The 25,080-nt window shown below is 36.4% G+C and overlaps 1 protein-coding gene across 1 annotated transcript in view; it reads right to left on the bottom strand.

Moving 5' to 3' along the window:
- Kif18a (kinesin family member 18A) overlaps window positions 1-25,080 on the bottom strand; it is a 61,097-nt gene that overhangs the window by 5,190 nt on the left and 30,827 nt on the right. The window contains exons 13-15 of the mRNA XM_052183146.1: window positions 21,181-21,413; window positions 2,092-2,506; window positions 1,327-1,431 (exon numbers count right to left, since the gene is read on the bottom strand). Coding sequence (XP_052039106.1) covers window positions 1,327-1,431; window positions 2,092-2,506; window positions 21,181-21,413 — 753 coding nt within the window. The remainder of the gene's footprint in view (window positions 1-1,326; window positions 1,432-2,091; window positions 2,507-21,180; window positions 21,414-25,080) is intronic.

Genomic DNA, 25,080 nt, shown 5'->3' with positions numbered 1-25,080 from the left:
TGCCCTCCACTCAAACTCTTTTGCTGGGACTAATCCATTATACTAGTTGACCTGAGTTTTATAATTCTATCTTTGTGGTTCTAGAATATCTTTATTAATTTTGACAAATTACAGATTTTTGGCCAATATTCTGTTTTAGATACTCAGATGAAATGAATCATGGTTACAATCAATAGGTCACATTTCCTAATCCTTATCCATGTCATCTGTGGGTTACTGTTCCTCTGATTGGTTGGTTTCCTTTCTTTAAGATGTTTGGTTTTGTATCTTGACATTACATTACTTTGGCTTCATATTATGTATGGATTATTTGCATAGGTGCCAGATAGCATATTCTAGAGATTAGAAGTTTTAGTTTAGACACATGTGGCATGGGTATATAACATGAATATAACAAAGATTGAGATGGTCTAAGATGTGTTTCAAGGTTTCAAAAACTGGTTTATTTCTAGTTTGTCCTACTCTCAGGGTACAGCACCTCAAAGATTTTCTAACAAAATCCTAGGTGTTTAAGTCTTCCATATCTTTTGACCTTAAACCTTTCTACCCCAGAATGTCACACTCTGCTTATACAGTGGTCTTTTAGCAGCTACTTTTAAGTTTGATTCTCAACAGACCTTAGAAGAAAGCAAAGGCCACACAGAATGACTTGGGTCCCAAGCTCAGGGATACCTGCAAATCACTTAAATGGCTTTTGTTTGGTCTCTAGCCTTATGCTATGAACTGGCAAGTCATAAAATAAAGGGAGTGTAGTAAATTAAAGTTGGCTTCCTGTAGCATGCTGCTTTCTCGAATGTTACATTTTCAAGCCCTTGGCTACTATGGATGTTTGCCAATGTCTTCAACAGGCTGTTAGTTGTATTCTATTTAGTCAATACAATTGAATGACAATTGTAATTGTTCTTGATGGTGGCTTGGTCTGATATAAGCCTCAGTGTCATGGAAAGATAGGAGACTTTTCACTTCTCTATATTGGGTATGTATAAAAAAAAATCATTAAAACAACTAAATTCTAGTAGCAAAGAAACTCAGGACAAATAAACAACTGTCACCAGAATAAAAGTAAGAACTAAGTGACACTTTGGAAGCTAGATGACTTTCAACTTATTTTTAATTAATTAGAAATGGAATACTTTATGTAAATTTCAAGTAGAATTCTTGGGCTTCAATCAGGTTTCCCTTCAATAACATAAATCCAGGGTTTCACTGGGCACTTAGTAGAGATAATTAAATAAGAACAGAGTCCAACAATAATAAAAGTCATGGAAAATGAAAGTATAAAGATGATCTTATATAGAAAATGAAACAGTTCATGCTTAATCATACCTTATTAATTTCCATTTCCTCTTTGCAGCAGTAGTCATTGCCATGTAGGATGGCACACTTGTTGATACAGACCTAGAATCCTTTGTTGAAAATGAAGACTCAATCCTAAATATTAAGAATGAATGAAGGTTTAAAGAGAACAAAATTGCTTTACAGTGCAAAGAGAAGTGATTTACATTTCTAAAACAAGAAAACCATTAATATATATGGTAAGATATTCTTCTATAAAATGTTCACTCAATAGTCTTTCTCCTTTAAAAACACAAGTTAGATATGCTGTAAATAGCTTTCTGCATTCTTTACAGTAAAGAAATGTAGAGGTATTTTTCTTTCCATATTTAGACCGGATGTTATTATGTAGTTGAATGCTTGCTTAAATGACATTCATTCAATCATATATTAAATGCCTGACTATGCTGAATTGTGTATATTCTCCATCGATCAGTAAGCAAGGTAGTCTTTTTCATTGATGGCTTACGATACACAGCATCAGAATATGGAGAACAAATGAAATACTTCTTAAGGTCTCTTCTAGCTTCAATCTAGAAGGTCAATCAAGTTAGAATATAAAACTTGTCATTTTAAAAAGTGGTTAGTGTATCCATATACAACTAATATGTAATAAACAAACAACTTTTATATTAAAGAGAGGACACTTGATTTATGAAATAAACCTCTAATATAAATGAAGAGAAAGTAAGTAAACAGTTTGAAAGACTTTGGTGAAAGGAAAAAACAATGACTGTAAAGCACTTTGCTTTGTACCTGTGCAAACTGCTTTTGCTGCTTGCTAGTGGTTCTTGTTCGGGCAATTTTTTCTTCAAGCTTCCAGTGTCATCACATTTAGTAGATATAGAGTACAAGCCCTGTTCATTCTCAGTTCTGCTGAGAGGAGACTTTATACTACACAGTGCTTTCAGGGAATTATCATTCATTATATTTGCAGACCGGGATGAAGCTCTGGTTGAGGATGGAGACAAGTCTTGAAGAGCTTTTTTGCAGTCCTCTGGGGTATAAATAATAGGCTGAAGTTCTTTGTTGAAAGTATCATTGAGCTGTATACTTTCAGACAGTGTAGACTTCAGAGTATGTTTTACTCTCAAGGGAGAATGTATTAATTTTCTTCTAGTTCTTTTTTGTGGAGTAATTTTAATCAAGTTAGGTTCACTCACAGATGTACCTGTGCAATAAAATTTTATATAATTAAAAAGTTCAATGTTGCATCAATAGTCACTCCAAAAATCTCAACAATTAAGAAAAATAAAATCACTAAGAACATAAATCTGATAGAAATATTAAAAAGAATAATTAGGAGAGGTATATAATATGCTTAATTACTAACAATTTTAATAGTAAATTTACTATATAAAGTATAAATTCTTAATAGCCATCTTTAGATACCAAGTAATCCCAAGATCAAATTTCCAACCATTTCTACCAATTCACAAGCAATTTCCAGCATTTATGTTTGTCCTGGAGCTAAGAACAAGTATTTAATATTTGTAGGTATAGATATGAATATTTATCTTACTGGGAATCAACACTATCTTATTAGAACTAAATAGCCTTTTTGTTTAGTAGGCAATAACCAAGAAAACTCCGTTTCTCTTTGTGTTTATCAACACCTCTATGTTTTAAAAATACATGCGATTAACACAACTGTGACTGTGTAATCCTTATAATTAAAGGCATCTAGTAAACTTTAACAGAAACACGCTAAAGCATTTTTGGCGCTTGATCCAAAATTAAAAACAAATTGTTCTAGTAAACTTAAAAGTTCTCAGAGACCTAGAAATGCTCACCATTGAGTATATAAATTTTTCTCAATGTCTTATAACGACACTATAACAATATACTTTGTGAATGCTAATATACTTATCTTATATTGGTATTCTGCCTGCATGATTGTGATGAACTTTCAAGAGAGCTGACATGAAATATTAGTTTAGCAAATACTTCTCATAGAAAAAAATTATGTATCATTTCCATGTATTTGTACCACAGAATGGTCTTGAAATCATGCTTCTCCTATCTCAGCTTCCCAATTAGTAAGATTGTTTATTTCATGTTTTTACTAACATGAAACTGTCTGAAATACTACGATTTTCAGACACCTTTCATATTTTAAAATTATTTATACAGCCAAAAGAAATGTACACAATTATTTTGGGAGGTGGCTTGTAAGAGAACAACAAAGAATGAGACTGTTTTTTTTTTTTTGCTTGATATTGTATCAATTTTGAAGAACATGACCTTATAAATTACTCTTTTTCTAAGATGAATGCTTTTCAAAATTATTACAGCCAATAAAAACAGAATCATACTCTCACTTAATGTCTCTGCCACCCTCCAAGAAGAACCATGGTTCACTGAAACACTTGATGAATGACTTCATGGATAGACCACCTTAACATACACACTATTTCTTAAATGAATGTAACCTGTTCCCTGTGGGCTGAGAATGATGACAACCACTCAAGTCAAATAGCTTTGACCATAGCAGGAAATCTGTACCCAAATAATCGTGCCTACAATTCATTCCTTGGTGCAGTAGAACTGTCAATTGTTAGCTTAGCTACTATGGAGGTAAAATCCTTTGGTGATGTGAGGGACATTGTGAACTCCAATGTCCATTGTTTCTTATTTTGGGTTTGCACCACAGTAAGAGCCAAGATTTTTAGCTCTACTAAAAACAAAACAAAACAAACAAACAAGCAAAAAGACTTTATGCTCATTTAGTAGCATGTGCATCATTGCTATTATATACATATACACATGTATATGAATATAATAAAAAAAAGTTTTAGCCAAGAAAAAAAAAACTATCCACTGCTAGAGATAAGAGGATTAGGATTTAAGGTCACCCTTGGCTACAAAGTGAGTTGGTCTCCAAAATAAATTAAGAGAGAAAACAATAAAGAGACAGGCACAGTGGCAAATTCTTGCAATACCAGCTCTTTGGAGGCAGAGGCAAGAAGATCACAAGTCTGAGGTTACACAGCAAGACCCTGTTTCAAAGTATGATGGAATGCAATGCTTTTTAATCTCAATGGATGATGCAATAAAAACATTCCTCTGGGAGCTGAAGAGATGGCTCATGCTCTTCCAGAGGTCCTAAGTTCAATTCCCAGCAACCACACGGTGGCTAACAGCCATCTATAATGAGATCTGGTGCCCTCTTCTTGTATGCAGGCAGAACATTACATCATACATAATAAATAAATAAAAATACACGGAAATGTATTATTTCCGTGTATTTTTAAAATCAAGAAGAAAAACTTCCAATTGGTGTTATATTTGTTTTATCAGTTACTACTATATAAATATAGATAATAGAACATATGTACTTTAATAAGGCAATTGAGAACTCCTGCTAATGTAAAAAAAAAAAATACACGTATGGCAAGGTTGTAACCACTATGTGCATTATTCTTATTATGATAGTTGTCAATTACCCTCTAGGAAATACAATTTAGAAACAGGAAGAAAAATGATTTCCATTCTACTAAGGAATGTGACTTTTCTGAGAACTAGACAAATGAGATCTAGATCTTAAAATAATTTTCCACTCCCTTTAACATGACATTTGTCAAATTTTCCATTACCAGATATTTTTATACTAATGCCACAGTGTAAAGACAGTCGCTTTTCTCCACCGTGCTGCTACCACCAATTTGGTGGCTAATAATAGCTAGAAGATTAACTTCTTTTCCCATGAGAGACACAGGGGTATAGGAGACAGAAAACTATACTGAGGATAGAAAACTGAAATGCAAGTCAGGAGACTTGAATTCTATTTCTGGTTTTACCAAAGACCCAGTGAGTGACCTTGGACAACTCACTTTAAGTAGTGTGCACATTAATATCTTGTTGGAAAATGGAGATAGTATCATTACACAGAAAAGGGATTTTCCAGAATTAGATGATATGAACATTTAAGGTTCAATGCAATGCTGTGGAAATAAAAAGGTGCTTCAAATTAAATAACAAGTTTAACAAGGTGGTAGTTTACTTTCTAATAATCAATAATCGATTCAGTTATCTCTAAATTAATATATTTCAAATATCTTTTAAATGATTCAAAATTTACCAAGATTGATAAATTGCAAAATAAAATATATGTATTGTTGAAGGAAGGACATGAATGTGTTATTTGCAATGCAAGTATAGTAACATACAAAACTTATTAAAATGGCACATAAAATCTGAAGAGATAGCTATAATCACCACTTTTCTATATATCTAACGGGAGTAATCTCTGCAGTGTGACCTGGCAACTGACCATAATGGAGTGCTATTTTTTTTTCCTACAGCAAGGAAAAGAGAATCTTCAATAAGACACACACACACACACACACACACACACACACACACAAACCAACCCCCTCCCCAAAAAACATCCACCAGTTTTCCGGGTTAATCTAAACAGACTCAGCATCAAATTTGACCAGAATTGGATAGAGAAATAAATAATAATGTCATAATGATATATCTTTAGTTACAATTTTATAATTTTAAATGTAAATTTTGTAATTATACATGGAGCTATAGTAAACATGATCAGATACACGAAAAGATACTAGAAATATACAACATATATGAGATACAGAGCTTTTCTTCCCAGTTTTCAATTTTATTTAATTTAGATAAAATAATGAGATGGTATCAGTTTAAGACCACCTACATTGACTAGTTGATAAGAAAGTTTTAGGAAGTAGCAAAAACAAAAGAAATATTTAAACAATTCCATAAAAATTATACATTCAATATACTGTAACTATATATAACATTAGGACTCACTTAGTTACATCTTAAAACACACACACATCTTGAATAAAATTTCACCATTATATGATTATCCTTTAGCTAACTGTGATGCTTTAGAATGGTAGAAAAAAATGGAAAATATAAGGTTAAGGTTACTATAGAGTAACTTTAAGATCCAGTTGAATATGCTAGGCCTGTGTTGACAAAGACTTTGCTGTACTTTTCCATTAGAAGAAAGGGGTACACAGTACATTTCCAGAAGAGCTGTCTTGTGGCAGATGCATCTAACTCAGCCTGAGAAAATGTTATCTACTAAGTAGAGATAATGTTATCTATCGAGGTTTCATAATTCTCAAACTGTAGACATGATAAAAAGGAAACTGGAAGCAGATTATATTCTTTTATAAATGTCTCTATAAAAAACCTGAAAAGGTTGCAGAAGTATATAATCCTAGCGCTCAGAAGGCTAAGGTAGAAGGGGACTTGAGAATTCAAAGATAGTCTGAGCTATATAGCAAGATTCTGTAAATAAACAAATGAACAGGTAAGAGATGAAGCAGGAAAATCAGTGACCAGACTACCTCTACAGCTCATGTGGAAATGAAGAGTGCCTGCAGAGGCCGCCTAGCAGTGAGGGAGAAGTGTGGGGAACATGTTGAATCAAGTTAGTCCCAAATCCATGAATGGTTAGCTGTCCATCAGAGGGGCCAAAGTAGTTCAGGTAAGGAGTAAGCCATCTGTTAGTATCAGTGGGAACCGATTCTAAGATGGTTCTCAAATTCCAGACTCCACACAATTCTTCTATAAAATGGGGTTGGCAAGTGGGGATGGGCATCACTATGTTGTCCAAGATCATATTGAAATAAGATTCAGATGATTCTGGTGTTTCAGTTTCCTAGCTGGGACTACAAGAATATACTTCTATGCTCAGGCTTTCATAAGTAAAAGCACTTATAATAAATAAAAGGAATGACAGGTAATCCAGAAATTTGCATTCTTCACTATTACACAATGCTGGACCTCTACTACAAGGGCAGAATTAAATCAGTAAGGGTATAGCCAAATAATACACAGAACATCCAAAATTTCAGTTACATAAAGCCGTCTTTTATGGTTTTGTTATACAGGCAGTAACTGTTAAATGAAGTGGAATATGGACCTTTTAAGCATCATAATTTTAATTTTGACAAAACAAAGCACGCTCAGTTTCCAGCATCCACTTCAGGTGGAACACAACTTCTGTGGCTCCAGGTGATACTCTCTTCTGCCACAGACCCACACACAGACTTGCAAATATAGATAGTTAAAGCAAAATCTTAAAAGTTTTTGATAAGGTTATGAATAAATATTTGTTGACTTTGACTGGTGAAGTTTGGATATGTACCTCCTAGTCAACATTTCTTTCAAACTTCTTGAATTTGTATTTAAAGGAATAGGAAGAAATAATACAGGTATAATAAAGCAACAAATTGGGCCACTTATACATTAAAATGAACTATAGGAGAGTTTGACAAAGATATCAAAAAAGAAATACCTAAATATGTACAAATTACCTTTACTGCTCATTACATCAGTTACCTCTACCCATAATCAACCTGTCCTATTTTAACATCTGTATTGTTCAAATATTTCACTTCTTCAGAAAGTCTATCTCAGCTGAAATACTTTCAGAAGGTGGAAATATTTCTCCTCTTCCTACAAGTAGTTTAAAGAAAAATTAGTATATTAATGCTTTGAAGGGTTTTTAATCTTTTAGTTCTGTGAATCCATAACTGAGTTACAGAGTTAAGTATTTATGTACATGTATATGACACTTTGGAACACAGCCACATATATTCACTTTTCTGCTGTAATTAGTTGGATCTAGTTAGTGATCTATGTCTTCATTCCTCATAAATAAATAAATATTACAATACTTATCTTAGATGAATCATATACATCAGTAGAAGCACTCTGTTTAGAAACAATCTGCAAATACTAAAATGTTATGGGCTTTGTAACATATATTCCAGAAAACAAACAAAAAGAAAAACATTCTTTTTTTGCCTATTTTCCTTGAGTAGTTTTAAAAAATATATAAAAACATTGTTATGATTTTATTTTTTTATTCATGTGCATGTGGAACTGTGTGGGTATGTATGTGCTGGAGCGTGCTGGAGGCCACAGTGACTATAAGAGATACTTGAATTCCCTCTAGTTAGAGTTACAGGAGGTTCTGAGCTATCTGACGTGAGTGCTGAGACCTGTGTTCAGGACCTCTGCAAGGGCAGTATACACTCCTGACTCCTGAGCCTCTCACCAGCTCCTGTGTGAAATATGTTAAGTGATTATCTTAGTAATTATGAAAACTATTTCTTAAGTTTATGAGAAGTCTATACAAATAATTTTAAACCAAATGTGCTTTATTTAATTCTTATTACAGAAGAAAAGAAACGAATCCATGTACAGATGTTTCTCCTAGCAAAATAACTGAAAGTCTTAAAGCTCACAAGTTCAAATTCATCTTGATACATAGTGAGATCAGAGGCTAAATTCAGGTACTTGAGTCCCTGTCTCCAAAAATCAAAACCACCTTCCTTAGTCACTCTACCAAAGGCTCACATACACTCCAGACACAAACAACTTTCTTGCCTGCCTTAGGCCTCAAGAAAATAAAAGTAACAACAATAAAAACTAAATTAATAAAAATCCTCACCAACATTGACATTTCTAGTCATGAGACTAAAATGGTGCAATAATCTTTATTTTTTACTGAATTTTAACTAAAGAGGTAGTATGATTAGTTGTAGACAACCAGAAAAGTCATGTGGGCTACAATTTCAGCCTCAAACAAGAATTTAGTATTAGACAATCCTAGTGTTCACTTAAGTCTTCTCATTTAATACTTTGCTGTTCAATAGTAAGAAAATGGATACACTTCAATTCATAATGCCAATAATATGTGCTGTTGGCAAATATGCAGCCTCTTGTTTTCTATTTTATTGTGGTTTTACCAGGAGAAGCCCAGGTAGATACTAAGTAACATGAAATCATGGCAATCAGGATTAACATAATGTCTTACACAAATCAAATTATCTCCACAGACCCAAAAACTACAAACAGAAAATACCATACCAGTTACAAAGTTCTATATGGAGACCATAGCTCTTGCCTATTATTGGGAAAGAAAATAAGTGTAGTGATAGTAGATATCTTTATAATTTAAATCTGGGTTACATAAAAATCTAAGCATTTATAAGATCCTGGATTCTGAGCACAACAAGCAAACATCCTTAATCCTATGGGATGCTCTACCACTCCTGGGCATATACCCAGAGGATTCCCCAGCATGCAATAAGGACACATGCTCCACTATGTTCATAGCAGCCCTATTTGTAGTAGCCAGAAGCTGGAAAGAACCCAGGTGTCCCTCAATGGAGGAGTGGATACAAAAAATGTGGTATATTTACATAATGGCGTACTATTCAGCCATCAGAAACAATGAATTCATGAAATTCTTAGGCAAATGGATGGAGCTGGAGAACATCATATTAAGTGAGGTAACCCAGTCTCAAAAGATCAATCATGGTATGCACTCACTGATAAGTGGATATTAACCTAGAAACTTGGAATACCCAAGAAATAATCCACATATTAAATGATGTCCAAAAAGAACGGAGGAATTGCCCAGGTTCTGGAAAGACTCAATGCAACAGTATAGGGGAATACCAGAAGAGGGAAGTGGGAAGGAGTAGATGGAGGAACGGGGGGGTGGGGGGGGTGGGGGGGGAAGGCTTATGGGACTTGTGGGGAGTGGGGACCCAGAAAAGGGGAAATCATTTGAAATGTAAATAAAGAATACATAGAATAAAAAAAAAAAAAGAAAAAAAATCCTATGGGGATTTTTTTCCCAGGTGCCAGAGACACAAGAGGTTCCCAGTACCCAATAAAGAGGACATTAGCCGAAAGGCGAGATAGAACCTGTAGAGACCACATTCAGTTGATAGGCACAGCCCCATGTTGAGGGATGGCCTCCTACCCACCTTAAAAATAATAATCCAGAATTCCTCCTGTTAAAAAGAAATTCAGGGGCCGGGTGGCGGCGGCAGTGCTCTCCTTTAATCCCAATACTTGGGAGGCAGAGGCAGGCAGATTTCTGAGTTCGAGGCCAGCCTGGTCTACATAGAGAGTTCCAGGACAGCCAGGGCTACACAGAGAAACCCTGTCTGGGGGGTGAGGGGGAAGAAATGCAGGGACAAAGAGTGGAGAAGAGTCTGAGGGAATGGCCATCCAGAGAGTGCCTTACTTAGGGATCTATCCCACCTGCAGACACCAAACCCAGGCACTATTGCTGATGCCAAGAAGAACCTGGTATAGCTGTCTCCTGAGAGACTCTGCCAGAGCCTAACCAATACAGATGCAGATGTACTCCTCCAGTCAGGACAAGGATTGAAGGAGCTGAAGGGTCTTGCAACCCCATAGGAGGAACAATATCAACCAACCAGATGCCCCAAAGCTCCAGGGACTAAACCACCACTCACAGAATACATATAGGGAGACCCAAGGCTCCAGCTGGTTATGTAGCAGAGGATAGAGAATAGCATCAATGGGAGGAGAGCCCCTTGGTCCTGTGGAGGCTCCATAACCTAGTGTAGGGTAAGGCTAGGCTACTGAGGGGGGAGCGGGTGGGCAGGTGGGGGAGCACCCTCATAGAGGCAGCGTTGAAAGGAGGGGAAACTGGGATGTGGGATAACATTTGAAATGTAAATAAATAAAACAATCAATAAAATATATGAAAAAAAGAAATAAATATTCTTTTCTTTCTCTGTTTTAAACAAATCCTAAGACACAAATATTAACTAACAATTCATATAGTTTCGTATGCAAAGGGGCCATAAATATACTTTTCAGCTCATTGAAATATTTCACAGGTGATTCCTTTAAATAAAGAGACAAGATCATTTGCCATTGATGAGTAAGATTCTTCTCCTAAAAACTGGGCAAGTCTTTTGGGGGTCATCTTTTGATGTGCCAAATCACATGTTCTGAATGATTTTACCCAGAGGAATTAATTTATCATAAGCTTAAGGTTTCAAATGTTAAGAGATTTATTACAGAGCTGGACATTAGTATAAAGGCAGAGCACAGTGTTAGCAATCATGAGTCAGAGGCTGTGACACAGGGTGCATGTGACAGGGAGACATTGAGGAATGGGATCAGATCTAAGTGAGATTTAGCACAAAATGAGGACAAGGATTCTTCCTTTGCTAGTACCTCTACTAATAGTGCACACAGGAGGAGGGATTCTGGGCAACAAAGCAAAATAAAACATTAGAGGGCAAAGAACTATAGTGAAATCAAGGATTAATAAATATATTTCTACAAACACTTCTCACTAGAAATGATTGATACAAGTATTAATTATAAATCTGGATTATTTTTAACAGATCTGTGCCTCATGAAATTCATGGATGCATATTATACAGGTAACACACTTAAAATTTTAAAAGAGAGTGCACAAGTACAGCAGGACACTGCTCAGTAGCCGACTTGCGGAAAGCATAGGGTCTGAAGGTTTACCTGGCCTACGCTCGAGGTTCAAAGGCAGCTTGCACAACTTACTGAGACCCTGTCCCAAAGAACTCAACAGCAAAGCAATAATAAACAATATCCAAAAGAAGTAAGCAAACAAACATGGGTGCTTGGAGGTATGCCAGTGATAGACTAATAGCCAAGCATGTTCAAGGCCCTGAGTTAAATTAGTACTGAAAAACAAAATCCTACAAAAATAAAAGTTAAGATGCTATCAATGTATTCATACATTCTATAGTAAATTTATTATACTATTGTGACTATATAATATTAACTTCAGTAAAGAAAATATAAATTGTTAACAAAACATTACAAACACAATATAATTTGCCATGTACTTAAGAATAACATTAATCCTGAAGTTTGAGTTGAGTCACCCAACCCCTTTGATTTATCATTCTGTGGAAAATATGACTTCTACTGTTACAGCACCCATACACATTAAAGATGTAAAAAAGAAACAATGCAAAGGATTGCTACAGACATATTTATGCTTGTATGTGAACAAGTAAACACTGTCATAATATACTTGGAGAGCAAGAGGCAAATGAAATGTATTTAGGGCTCAAAATATAACTTCTGTTTGTAGGAAATGACTAAAAATTTTGCCAAGCGGGAAAAATATGAAAGATTTAACTATAAATATTCCTATTCCCTTCCATTTGTCATTTGAAGATAATAAAGATATTGTATTTTTTAGATATTCCTTATAGGCACACATTTTTAGGGAGATCTAAACTAAAAGTGGCATGCTGCCCTCAGTACAGGCACCTACAGGGTTGGAGACTCTCTTCTATTGGTATCTCTCCCTTTACTGTGCTTTAAGATCAAACCACAGACATGAAGGAAAAGAAAACAAACCAGAAAGAAAGCTTAGAGACAAAACTATTACTGTGAGTTTAAAGATGGGTAACGAGAAGTCTTGGCTTTTCGTTTAATGTCAATATTTTATCAATTCCATAAATAAACTTTGCCTACCAGGACCCGCAGTACTCTGACTGAGTTTTCTGGGTTTTTTTTGTTTTTTTTTTTTTTTTTTTTTTTTTAAGACACAAAATAGGTGTACATTTTACTCTATAGATATACAGATATAAAGATTTAAAGTCACATAAGTATCTAGCTCTAAAGTTTAAAGTTTTGACATGAGCAGAATATTGACATTTAAAATAAAATAAATTATTTTTGCTGAATAAGGAATAATGTATAATAAAAATATAAAATATTCAGAGCTAGCTATGCATGATAGTGCATGTCCTAAACGACAGCATTCAAGAGGAAGAGGCAGGTAGATCTCTAAGCATAAGACCATCAAAAGTTATAAAGTCAGTGAGACCCTGTCTCAACAAAGAATGAAACAACCCTAAGAATGTATCTTGGTTGAGAGGAACAACCTAGACATGAACATGCACCAACCATAAAAATCTGGCAGTGAATAAGAACAAAGACACAATTCATCATTTTTGTTTTTCTTTCTTTGAGATGGGGTTTCTCTGTGTAGCCTAGGTTGTCGTGGAACTGTGAGACCACAGTTGGTCTTGAACTCACAGATTTGCCTGCCTCTGCTTCCCGACTCCTCCCTGGCATTAAAGGTGTGCCCCCATCAATTTTAAAGAGTTTAACTTTCAGTTCCTAGATGTAACTACAAAATCCATTTAAAACAAAAGATGATGAAGAGAAAAATCTAGCATAACTATAGATAAAAACAAAACAACATAAAGTTAGCAGCTCTGAAGAGTAGAGATTTCATAAAAAGAATCCCATGCACCTACTTACAGCATGTAAAACAAAGGTACAATACAAACACACACAGGAACAACTAGCTTCTTAGAAAACAATATATTGTCTACAGTCATATCACGCTGAACGCTCCCAATCTCAGGATCTCAGAAGATAAGCAGGGTTGGCTTGGTTAGTACGTGGATGGGAGAAAACAGTAGTAGGTTATTATATTAAAATAAATTAGGAGAAGATGGAAAGGAAAAATGTGAAATTTGTAGATGGGAAATAATGCTAAAAGCATTGAGAAAAAGTTCACAGTTGAAGTCTAGTAAAGGCCGGAATGAACTAATATCCCTGCCCTTCTCATCCAGTTCTACAGCGTCAAATATCATGTAAGTGTTATTCACCATCAAAGCTATTATTGTTCATCACAGGGCCTCTCTCCTGAACTGCAGTGTTAATTGTCCACAATGACATCTCCACTTTGGATATATCTTAGGGCAAATTTAACAAGGCCCTAACTAAACTCCTATACATAAACTACTTTGACTCTGAGAAACTGTTCCATGTGAAGTCTTTTCCAACCTTTTTAACATGAACTCATCCTTTTAGACCAAGCTCAAAAATCTTACAAGCCATACTATTCTCTCAGTAATTCTAATTCTTGTCTGAGGCAACTCTTTACTTGCTACTATAATACTCTCCTAATACTACAACCTTTCCATACCATAATATGATCTCAAAACTGTCAAATTTTAATACTCTATGCAAAGGTCATGTTCAACATACATATATCATTCAAAATAAATGTGTAATTTCTAATAGTAATCCCATGTGCTCTGCCTCGCTTTAACTCTTATCCTTATAATTTAGGTACTTTGTTACATTCTTGACATTCTTGGAACCAGTTAGGCAAATGCCCATGCCATGATTTAGTGCAGCTCACTCTCCCTCATTCAAAACAAAACTAGATACTCTGGCTATATGTGTAAGATCCTTAAAGTTTATCAGTGAAAACTACCTTACTATGTTTAAAAAACAGCATATTACCTGCAATCTACTCCTAATCTCTGTTTAAGTGACCTAAGGTTTCTTCCAATTATGTCGGACTTATTTTGCACAGTGGTGTACTTTTCTCAGACAATTACATTTCCTGCTTTTCTTTCCTCCCATATACCGCTGCTATTTTCTTTTTAATTCATTTCCTCAATGAATCTAGTTGTTGCCATATGCCTGTGTGCATTTCCTAAGTACATCAATATTTCCTAAGTACTTTACATTTAGTAAATCAGTATTACAGAACGAACAAATAAATGTCCTCATAGTTAGGTGTCCGCAAACAATATTTGGCAAAAGGCAATTTTACAAGAAAAGTATTGAAATGCTTAGTAGGCAGTTCACAGAAAAGAGACTCTTAAAGAAATGAAAAAATTCACATGTGCTAAGAAGCAAAAATTGTAAATTGTATTAATGCACATTAAATAGACGATGAGCATCAAGCAATTACCAAATACAAAAATACAACAGAACGTCAGATTTAAAAAGCAGTATAGATGGGACTGTGCTGTATACACGTAGACTCAGCACTGTGAAAGGGGGATCTAGAGTCCATATCTGGGGGTTCAATCAGCTTGGTTTCTAAAGCAAGTTCTAGGTTAGTCAGGGTTATACATAATGAGACCCTGGGCCAAAAAGAGGCTCACGAAGCTGATTAACCAGTGATGAAATAAAGTTCTTGCCTGACTTTCTATTTCAATAAAATACAGAAATCAGTCATTTCTGTGACAGGAAAATGTAAACACTGATAATATATTAAATAACACTAGGTGTACAGACATTTTCTTTTAGATACAAATGATATAAGTAGAAGAAATGTAAGATTAACTTCGGAATAACCCAGTGGAGAAGACGAGGTAGAAGAAAGCAGATGGGACTCTGCTTTCTTTCTTTCTTTGGACATGAACACCAGGATAATTTTTTTTCTTTTTGAAATATTATTTTCTATAAAATTATTATTTTAAATGTTCAATAAGAGTACAAGTTAAATGTATTAGGTCAATGTAATCAGCTCTGGAAAGCATGGTATGCATATGCTTTAGATAAAATAACGCCTCAAATTTAAAGTTCTTAAGCAAGGTGAAAAGTCAAGCTTAATGCCATTTTCTGAATTGTATGGCAGTATTTTTTAAACTTAAGAACAAAACCAGTTGATAATATTTATGATTATATACAAGACACAAACTGAACTGTTTGTTCCTCTCCATGAACATAATTCAATATATCTAAGACCAATAACTGCTTACCAATAAGACTCAGGCATTTTTCCATCTATCCTTTTAAGACTGTACATATGGATAAACCATATACAGCTCATGGAATAAGAAAACAGGTAATTAATTAATCTATGAAATAAGTCGAACCAAATATTCAAAACAACCAGTAGAAAAACATTGAACACTAAACCTACTTGATATTTTCTAAAAGAAAATACATGTTTGCAATAAACAACATTTTGTCATTGCTTTTAAACATCATGACAAATGTTTTACTTTATTGCTGACATAGTCTGTACAAATATGTTATATGTGAGATATGGATTAAATACACACACACAGACACACAGACAGACAGACACACACACACACACACACACGAGCAATGGCCACCCAACAGCAGGTGGTTGGTGGTCTTCAGTCTTGGTGCCAAAACCCCACTTCTTTCCCAAGATTTTCAATTTACTTCAAGGAAAGAAGCAATTGCAAAAGATGAAAATATATTTCAAGTGTTGCTTCCCAGATATCTCACCTAGGTAAATTCTAATAATAATGCTCCAATAAAGAAAATAGACTAGTATATGTATACACATCTATTTGACAGTAAAGAGGGGAGAATGAAATGGAGACATTTAAAAGTAATATACCTAATTCCTGTTATCTTAGTGTAAAAATGTAGAGAGCGCCCACACAATACTAACACGGCCCAATGCTACTTAGGTCCTGAGATCATGCAAGACTGAGTGCATTCAGACCAAAAGAACATGGATATGTGTGGGGAGTGAGGTGGACAGGATCTTAGAGAAATTGGAGGTGGGGAAAGAGTACGACCAATATAGTGCATGCAAACATTTTCAAGATGAAAAAAATAAGTAGAGAATTTATGCTAGTGAAATAGATGGACCTAATCCAGACAAATCTTTCTTCTGAAGACAGCTAAAGAATCTGTACAAAGCAAAAACATTGGTTTAAAAGCACTGGATTGTTAACAAATCTGTTGAGAGCCATAGCTGAAAGGGGAAGTTGGAAACTCAGGATTTCTGAAATTACAGCTAATTTCTCTTTAAGGCTGTTTGCTGCTTATTAAGTCTGGTTTCTGTTCCTGTTATAAACACTTGACCAAAACAATTTAGGGAGAAAAGGGTTTAATTTAGTTTACAGTCCATCCTCTATCAACACCTGGAGAAGAGCTCAAGACAGGAACCTTAAGGCATGGACTGAAGCAGAGCTCTTGGAAGGATGCTGATTGCTGGCTTGTTCCCCACTTCTGTTCAGCTAGACTCCTTATACAACCTAATGTGGGCTCGGCCCTCCTCCATCAATTAGCAAGGAAGAAAATGCCTCAGACATATAACTCAGCCAATCTGATAGAGGCCATTTTTCAGTAGTGAGTTCCACTTCTAAAGTATATCCAGATGAATTTGCAAATTTCTCTTTCTAGCTCTATGAAGAATTGAGTTGGAATTTTGATGGGATTGCATTGAATCTGTAGATTGCTTTCAGCAAGATGGCCATTTTAACTCTATCAATCCTGCCAATCCATGAGCATGGGAGATCTTTCCATCTTCTGAGATCTTCTTCGATTTCTTTCGTCAGATAATTGAAATTTTTGTTATAGAGATCTTTCACTTGTTTAGTTAGAGTCACACCAAGGTATTTCATATTATTTGTGATTATTGTGAAGGGAGTTGTTTCTCTAGTTAATTTCTTTCTCAGCCTGCTTATCCTTTGAGTAACGGAAGTATTCTCAACAATGAAACAACTTCTGGCAGTATCACTGTCCCTGTCCTCAAGCTGTACTACAGAGCAATAGTAATAAAAACTTAATGGTGTTAGTACAGTGACAGGCAAATAAATCAATGGAATAGAACTGAAGATTTAGAAATGTTCCCACACCTATGTCACTTTATCTTTCAGAAAGGAACTAAAACCATCCAGTGGGAAAAGGACAGCATTTTCAACAAATGGTGCTGGTTCAACTGGAGGTCAGCATGTAGAAGAATGCAAATCAACCCATTCTTACTTCCTTGTACAAAGCTCAAGACCTAGTGGATCAAGGACCTCCACATAAAAACAGATATACTGAAACTAACAGAAATGAAAGTGGGGAAGACCCTTGAGGACATGGGCACAGGGGAAAGATTCCTGAACAGAACATCAATAGCTTATGCTCTAAGATCAAAAATTGACAAATGGGACCTCATAAAACTACAGTTTCTGTAAGGCAAAGGACACTGTCAATAGGACAAAACAGCAACCAACAGATTGGGAAAAGATCTTTACAAATTCTACAGCTGACAGAGGGCTAATATCCAATATATAGAAAGAACTCAAGAAGTTAGACTCCAGAGAACCAAATAACCCTATTAAAAAATGGGGTACAAAGCTAAACAAAGAATTTTCACCTGAGGAATATCGAATGGCTGAGAAGCACCTAAAGAAATGTTCAACATCCTTAGTCATCAGGGAAATGCAAATCAAAACAACCCTAAGATTCTACCTCATACCAGTCAGAATGGCTAAGATCAAAATCTCAGGAGACAGCAGAGGCTTTTGCGAGGATATGGAGAAAGAGAAATATTTCTCCATTGTTGGTGGAATTGCAAGCTGGTATAACTACTCTGGAAATCAGTTTGGCGGTTCCTCAGAAAATTAGACATAGTAATACTACCTGAGGATCCAGTTATACCACTCCTGGGCATATACCCAGCAGATGCTCCAACACGCAATTAAGGACACATGCTCCATTATGTTGATAGCAACCTTATTTATAATAGCCAGAATCTGGAAAGAACCCAGATGTTCCTCTACAGAGGAATGGATACAGAAAATGCGTACTTTACAAAATAGAATACTACTCAGCTAATAAAAAGAATGATTCATGAAATTCTGAGGCAAATGGATGGAACTAAAAAATATCATCCTGAGCAAGGTAACCCAATCATAAAAGAACACACATGGTATGCACTCACTAATAAGTGGATATTAGCCCAGAAGCTTGGAATACTCAAGACAGAATTCACAGACCAAATGAAGCTCAAGAAGAAGGAAGTATGGATACTTTGGTCCTTCTTAGAAGGGGGAACAAAATACCCATGGGAGGAGATACAGAGACAAAGTGTGGAGCAGAGACTGAAGGAAAGACCATTCAGAGACTGCCCCACCTGGGGATCCATATACAGTCACCAAACCCAGACACTATTGTGGATACCAACAAGCACTTGCAAAGAGGAGCCTGATATAGGTGTCTCCTGAGAGGCTCTGCCAGTACCTGACAAATACTGAGGTGGGTACTCTCAGTTAACCATTGGACTGAGTACAAGGTCCCCAATCGAGGAGCTAGAGAAAGGACTTAAGGAGCTGAAGGAGTCTGCAGCCACATAGGAGGAACAACAATATGAACTAATCAGTACCCCCAGAGCTCCCAGGGCCTAAGCTACCAACCAAAGAGTACACATGGAGGATGGCCTTGTTGGAAATCAAAAGGAGAAGCTCTTGGTCCTGAGAAGGCTTGATGTCCCAGTATAGGGAATGCCAGGACAGGGAAGCAGGAGTGGGTAGGCTGGTGAACACGGCGAGGAGGAGGAGGTTGGGGATAGGATAGGGTGTTTTTGGAGGAGAAACCAGGAAGGGGGATAATATTTGACATGTAAATAAAGAAAATATCCAATAAAAAAAAATAAAGTGTATCAAGTTGACAACCAAGAAAAGCTATCACACCATTGCCAGAGGATGCTGTCAAGAAAGCTCGGCCACACCAGGGACACTGAGAACAAGGAGTAATGAAGAGCTTTAGGCTGCCATGTCACTAGACCATTCTCACACTGAACTACATCCATGTAAATACCCAGCACAATTAATGTACTGAAAAAAATCATTGGGCACGGTGGTATATATCTATAATCTAACACTCAGAATTCAGAGACAGGAGAATTTCATGTTTGAGGCCAGCCTTGGCTTCAAGTTCCAGGCATGCCTAAATTACATAGTTAAATTCTTGTCAAAAACCAAACTTCTTTGAAAACCCAAAAAATGACCAAACACATCAATAACTAACTCAAATACAAAGATATGGAAACAAAATATGAACACCCCCCAATAACTAACTCAAATACAAAGATATGTAACAGATGATGTATTAATGATACTTGCAATCCAAACAGTAACACATTTCTTTAAAATGTGTTACTATTTTAGTTTACTAAAAAAATTAAACATATGTTCTCCTAAGCACTAGGTAAAGTACTCTTTACCAGAACTGTTCAGCCACTATCGTTTTTATTTTGGAATGTTTCTATAGACATGTATCTTGAAGATACAAAACAATCCAACATACAACATTTCTGACCATCACATTGGCTCTCCAGTTTCTGAGACCTCTGATATTGTAGGTCTCTAAACCAGAACCTTATTTTTTTGGGAGCCAAAATATTCAATGAAGTACTTAATGTGAAAAAAAAAATGGTTCTGGTTTTCTAATACAGAAAATCATTTTCCATGAACGCACAAAAGCAAATATATGTGGCTATAGTGTGAATCTAAAATGTCTCACCCAGGCACATGTGTTAAACCAGCTGTTTGTGGGAGGATGTGGGGCATCACTGGAAGAGGCAGGAACATGAATTTCAAGGTTATCTGGCCTGCAGCCCCTCACTCACTCTCTGCTCCTTCTCTGTCAACTCCTCTATAATATGTACCTATTCACAGTATGACCTGCCCATGTGACTATGAACCGATCTTTTCCAATATCTTTTACCAAAATAAATTAATTCTTAGGTATCTGGTAACAGCAATGCAAATTCAGAGTAACATACACAAACATAATCTGATATACTACTCAACAGAATACCGATTAAATCACTGCAAATTTATTTTTTAAGTTCTTAAACGAGATATATTCCTGATGTAGGTAGACTTAAACTGTTTACAATAAACTAAGTAATTGATAAAAATTGTAGAATAAGATGTGAATTCAAGTGAAACCTCACAAAACCTAGGCTTAACCAATAAAACTTTGTAAAACAAACCCAGAGTTCAAGAGAAGACAGAACATGCGAGTCAGAGAGGGCACATAAACACTATCGAATTGGTAATATCAGCTATCTCACAGACAAGGCACTCCACCTCTTATTCTATGTTGCTGAAAAGTATCATGTTAAACAAAGATTATATGTTAGCTTTGTCATGAGAATATATTCTTCACAACCTGTAGACAGATGAGCGATAACAAACAGCAACGGAAGTAAGGTTACACTATTATATTCTGTAGAATATGACATTATTTTTACAAACTTTAGCCCATAATTGAAGTTAACATTTAATAAGCATGTGAAGTAAATGAAACTGATTTATTCAGAGCATCATACACACATGCTGGTAGGGTCTGGGAGATTCTTGTGAATTCAAATTACTTAGAAGCTAAATTCTTTGTTAGTGGTAATCATAACCAAATCTATTAAAAAGAAACCAACTCCTCTGTAGATTGGAAAATAAAAGCTTCCATTTATGGAATAAAAATACTTACAACAAGGAAAAGACTGAATTGGGCCAAGCTGTGGGAAAGTCATCAGAGAAATCCCTTGAAGATCACTTTGGTTTGAATGTTCGGTAGTTTGGTCAGCCCAAGCCACCACCTTTTTCCTCTCTACTAAATGTTCAATATCTTTGAAGTCAGAATCAAAAGCATCATTTGACAGGCCAGTTTCTTTCAATCTCCAATACTGTTTTCTTAGGGCTGGAAGCAAAGCATTCAATAGTCTACAAACAAGATGACAAGAAAGGAGAGAAGCTCACTGTTTTAAGCACACTATTATAATTCTGTGGTATAATAGGCAAAGTATTACAGTATCATTAAAATGATTTCATATATAACGTTACATGGCAAATTTTCTTGCCAAGCCTGTACCATGCCAATGTGAGACCAAACTGTCCTTTCCTAAAAACTATCTCTGTTCACTAGCTCCCTTAATAGCCATGAAAATATTAATATTAGTTCTTCCACAATTCAAATTTGCTTTGTAAGAAATGTACTTTTACCCAAATATCTCAGAATATACTTAATATATTCAGTAGAGAATAAAAGGAGTCTCGCTTGAGAATCAGAAAAACCGGGCTCTCCAGGGAGTCCCGGTATTTCTATGTGACCCTTGGACTACCAGTCGGAGCACTGTCACTTCCCAAGCCTTCAGCCTCTATGACTCACCTCATGGGTTTTTCATAGTCCATGAAGTTACACTTAACAACAGCTGCATCAATATCGATCGTGAACATTTTTGTATATGACCTATACAATAGGCCACAGTAACTAACTACTACGCACAGATATAAAGGGAACGATTGTTAACAGCGAGTTTGGTCAAGGGCCCAGGATCTGTGAAGGGAAGACAGCTACAGCTGCATGTATTTATATATCTCTGTCCTCTGGCAACTGTACTGTTCTGGGGAGTAAGATACTAGTTCTCCAAGTGCCACAAGTGCTTTACTTTTGATGTTTGGAGTATTCCCATAATTTCAAGATTGGAAGTGACAAGTGTTTCACTATATTTAAAGTGTGCATTTAAGCAACAGACATTATCTAGATTGCCTTGGGAAAGTCTGAAATTGTTATCTGTCACAGAAGTGTGTAGGATATAACCCCAACAAAACCTCAAGAAACTGAAAGTAATGAATTTCCAAAGTGCTCTGTCACAGGTGCTGTCACAACTGTTTGCTGACATCAAGCATATCCTGTCCTCATTGTACAAGATTCTTTTCTAAAGCTAGACTCTCACATAGACTAGGAGGGTCTCAAATTTACAGCAATATTTATGCTTCTGCCACCATCACACTACAGTTAAGGCAAATCCCATCATTTCTGGCCCTTAACAAGACTATTGAAATTGTATTTGTTCACTCTCTTCATAATATCCTATTGTTTTCCATTTTGCTGATTTTATTTTTGTATTATTTTTGCTAAACTCACAGCTCTAAGTACAACTATATGAGTCCCATAAACACCAGTAACTCATGAAACCTGAGATTGGTTTTAAGAACTCAGGCACCAGGTATAATAGTAAATTTTTATAAAAGAGAAATCTAAGGCTTAGCAATGTTGTATAATTCCTATAAAGATATAGTGCTAAAATAAGCAGACTTGAAGATTGAATCCAATGTTTACTCACTGTCTACAATGCCACATTGATTTTGAAATGTTTTGGTCCAGAGATTCTTGAAATTAGAATCCATTTTATCTCATGACTAAGGTAAAGGTTTATTAATCTGTGTCTGAACAGAGTGGGGTTAGATAACTACTGACTTCTGGAAGCCCAAGCTCCTGCACGCACGTGACTTGAGTAGTAACAAGTGGTGGGGATTTGCTGTAGCTGCACATCCACAGTGAGGGTGGGTTTGAGTGTGAGGCCCGTTTTATAGAAAAATTAGGATGGATGTCCATTTTTACCAGACTGAATCTCCCAATCCAAGAAGGGAGACGTTTTTATTTTCTGGTAGTTCCTCAATGTCTTTCTTCAGTGTTTAAAAAATTTCATGGTACAGGTTTCTTGTTTTTGAATGGCAACATTTAGAGACAAGAATCTCTTATTTTATAAAACCTTAAAGCAATGCCTCTCTAAGAAGCTGTTAATTGATTTATAAAAAAATGACAAAAGAAACTAACCCACACTTTTAAAGAAAATTATAAACTTAAGGAATTTGAGAGGAAAAATGCAGCTAGTAAGCAGTGCAGTGACTATACCCACATCCCAAACAACAGAAGCATGCCTGGCAGTGGTGGTGCATGCCTGGCAGTGGTGGTGCATGCCTGGCAGTGGTGGTGCATGCCTGGCAGTGGTGGTGCATGCCTGGCAGTGGTGGCGCATGCCTGGCAGTGGTGGCGCATGCCTGGCAGTGGTGGTGCATGCCTGGCAGTGGTGGTGCATGCCTGGCAGTGGTGGTGCATGCCTGGCAGTGGTGGTGCATGCCTGGCAGTGGTGGCGCATGCCTGGCAGTGGTGGTGCATGCCTGGCAGTGGTGGTGCATGCCTGGCAGTGGTGGCGCATGCCTGGCAGTGGTGGCGCATGCCTGGCAGTGGTGGTGCATGCCTGGCAGTGGTGGTGCATGCCTGGCAGTGGTGGTGCATGCCTGGCAGTGGTGGCGCATGCCTGGCAGTGGTGGCGCATGCCTGGCAGTGGTGGTGCATGCCTGGCAGTGGTGGTGCATGCCTGGCAGTGGTGGCGCATGCCTGGCAGTGGTGGTGCATGCCTGGCAGTGGTGGTGCATGCCTGGCAGTGGTGGCGCATGCCTGGCAGTGGTGGTGCATGCCTGGCAGTGGTGGTGCATGCCTGGCAGTGGTGGCGCATGCCTGGCAGTGGTGGTGCATGCCTGGCAGTGGTGGTGCATGCCTGGCAGTGGTGGTGCATGCCTCTAAGTCCCAGTACTCAGGAGGCAGAGGGATGGAGATCTTTGTGAGTCTGTGGCCAGCCTGGTCTATAGAGAGTGAGTTCCACAGTAGCCAGAACTTTGCTTGGGAAAAAAAAAAAAAATCCAACAACGCACAAAAACAAAGAAACAACAGCAAACATCACCACAAACAAAAACAAACAAATAAATAAATGGAAACATATTTTTTGAATCTGTGAAGAATGGCTTGGGATTTCCATTAAGACAGATGGCCATTTTCATAAGGCTGAGTCTCCTAATCCTTCAAGAAGGGGAACATCATTTTATTTTCTACTGATGTCAATGTCTTTCTTTAGTGTTGATTTCCTTTCCCACTATTTGCAAAGTTATGAGAGTTACTTTGGTAAAATCATTAAGTTCTCTTTACATCATTTGTATATAGGGAAACTTTGACTTTTCTTATTTTCACCCCTTTCTTTTTCCTGTTTTAATGCCCTAGTTCAGGTTTCAAGCACTATAGTTAGCAGAAGTGCAAAGAATGGGCACGTTTGTCCTATCTTTGATCTTAAGACAAAATGCTTTGTGTTTCTCCGATTCACACAATGTATATAGTCTTTATTATGCTGAGGTATGCTGGGATCATCCTTTGTCTCTCTAGGACATATGCCTCAAAGGCCTTTTCTGTGTCTATGGAGATAATCATGTGATATTAATTTTTGTGATGCATTACATTCATTGATTTACATAAGCAGAACCCCCAAATCTACAAAATGAAGCTAACTTCATCACAACTAATCTTTTTGATGTGATTTTAAATTCAGCATGTCAGTATTATACCAAAATGCTTTGCATCTGTATTCATCAAGGGAACTACTTGGAATGTATGTATGCTTATCTTGTGTTTGGTATTTGGATAATACTAGCTTCATAAGGTGTTTGGAAGCATTCCTTCCTTTTCCATCTTAAAGAACAATATGCATTGTATTGGTGTTCTTTGAAGGTCTCATACAATTCTGCAGTAAATCTATCTGATTCTGGGACTTTTTTA

The sequence above is a fragment of the Apodemus sylvaticus genome, chromosome 5 (genome assembly GCF_947179515.1).
Source record: "Apodemus sylvaticus chromosome 5, mApoSyl1.1, whole genome shotgun sequence".
In the NCBI taxonomy this organism is placed as follows: domain Eukaryota; kingdom Metazoa; phylum Chordata; class Mammalia; order Rodentia; family Muridae; genus Apodemus; species Apodemus sylvaticus.
The sequence above is the reverse complement of the archived record's forward strand: the minus strand, read 5'-3'. Positions and strand labels throughout refer to the sequence as shown.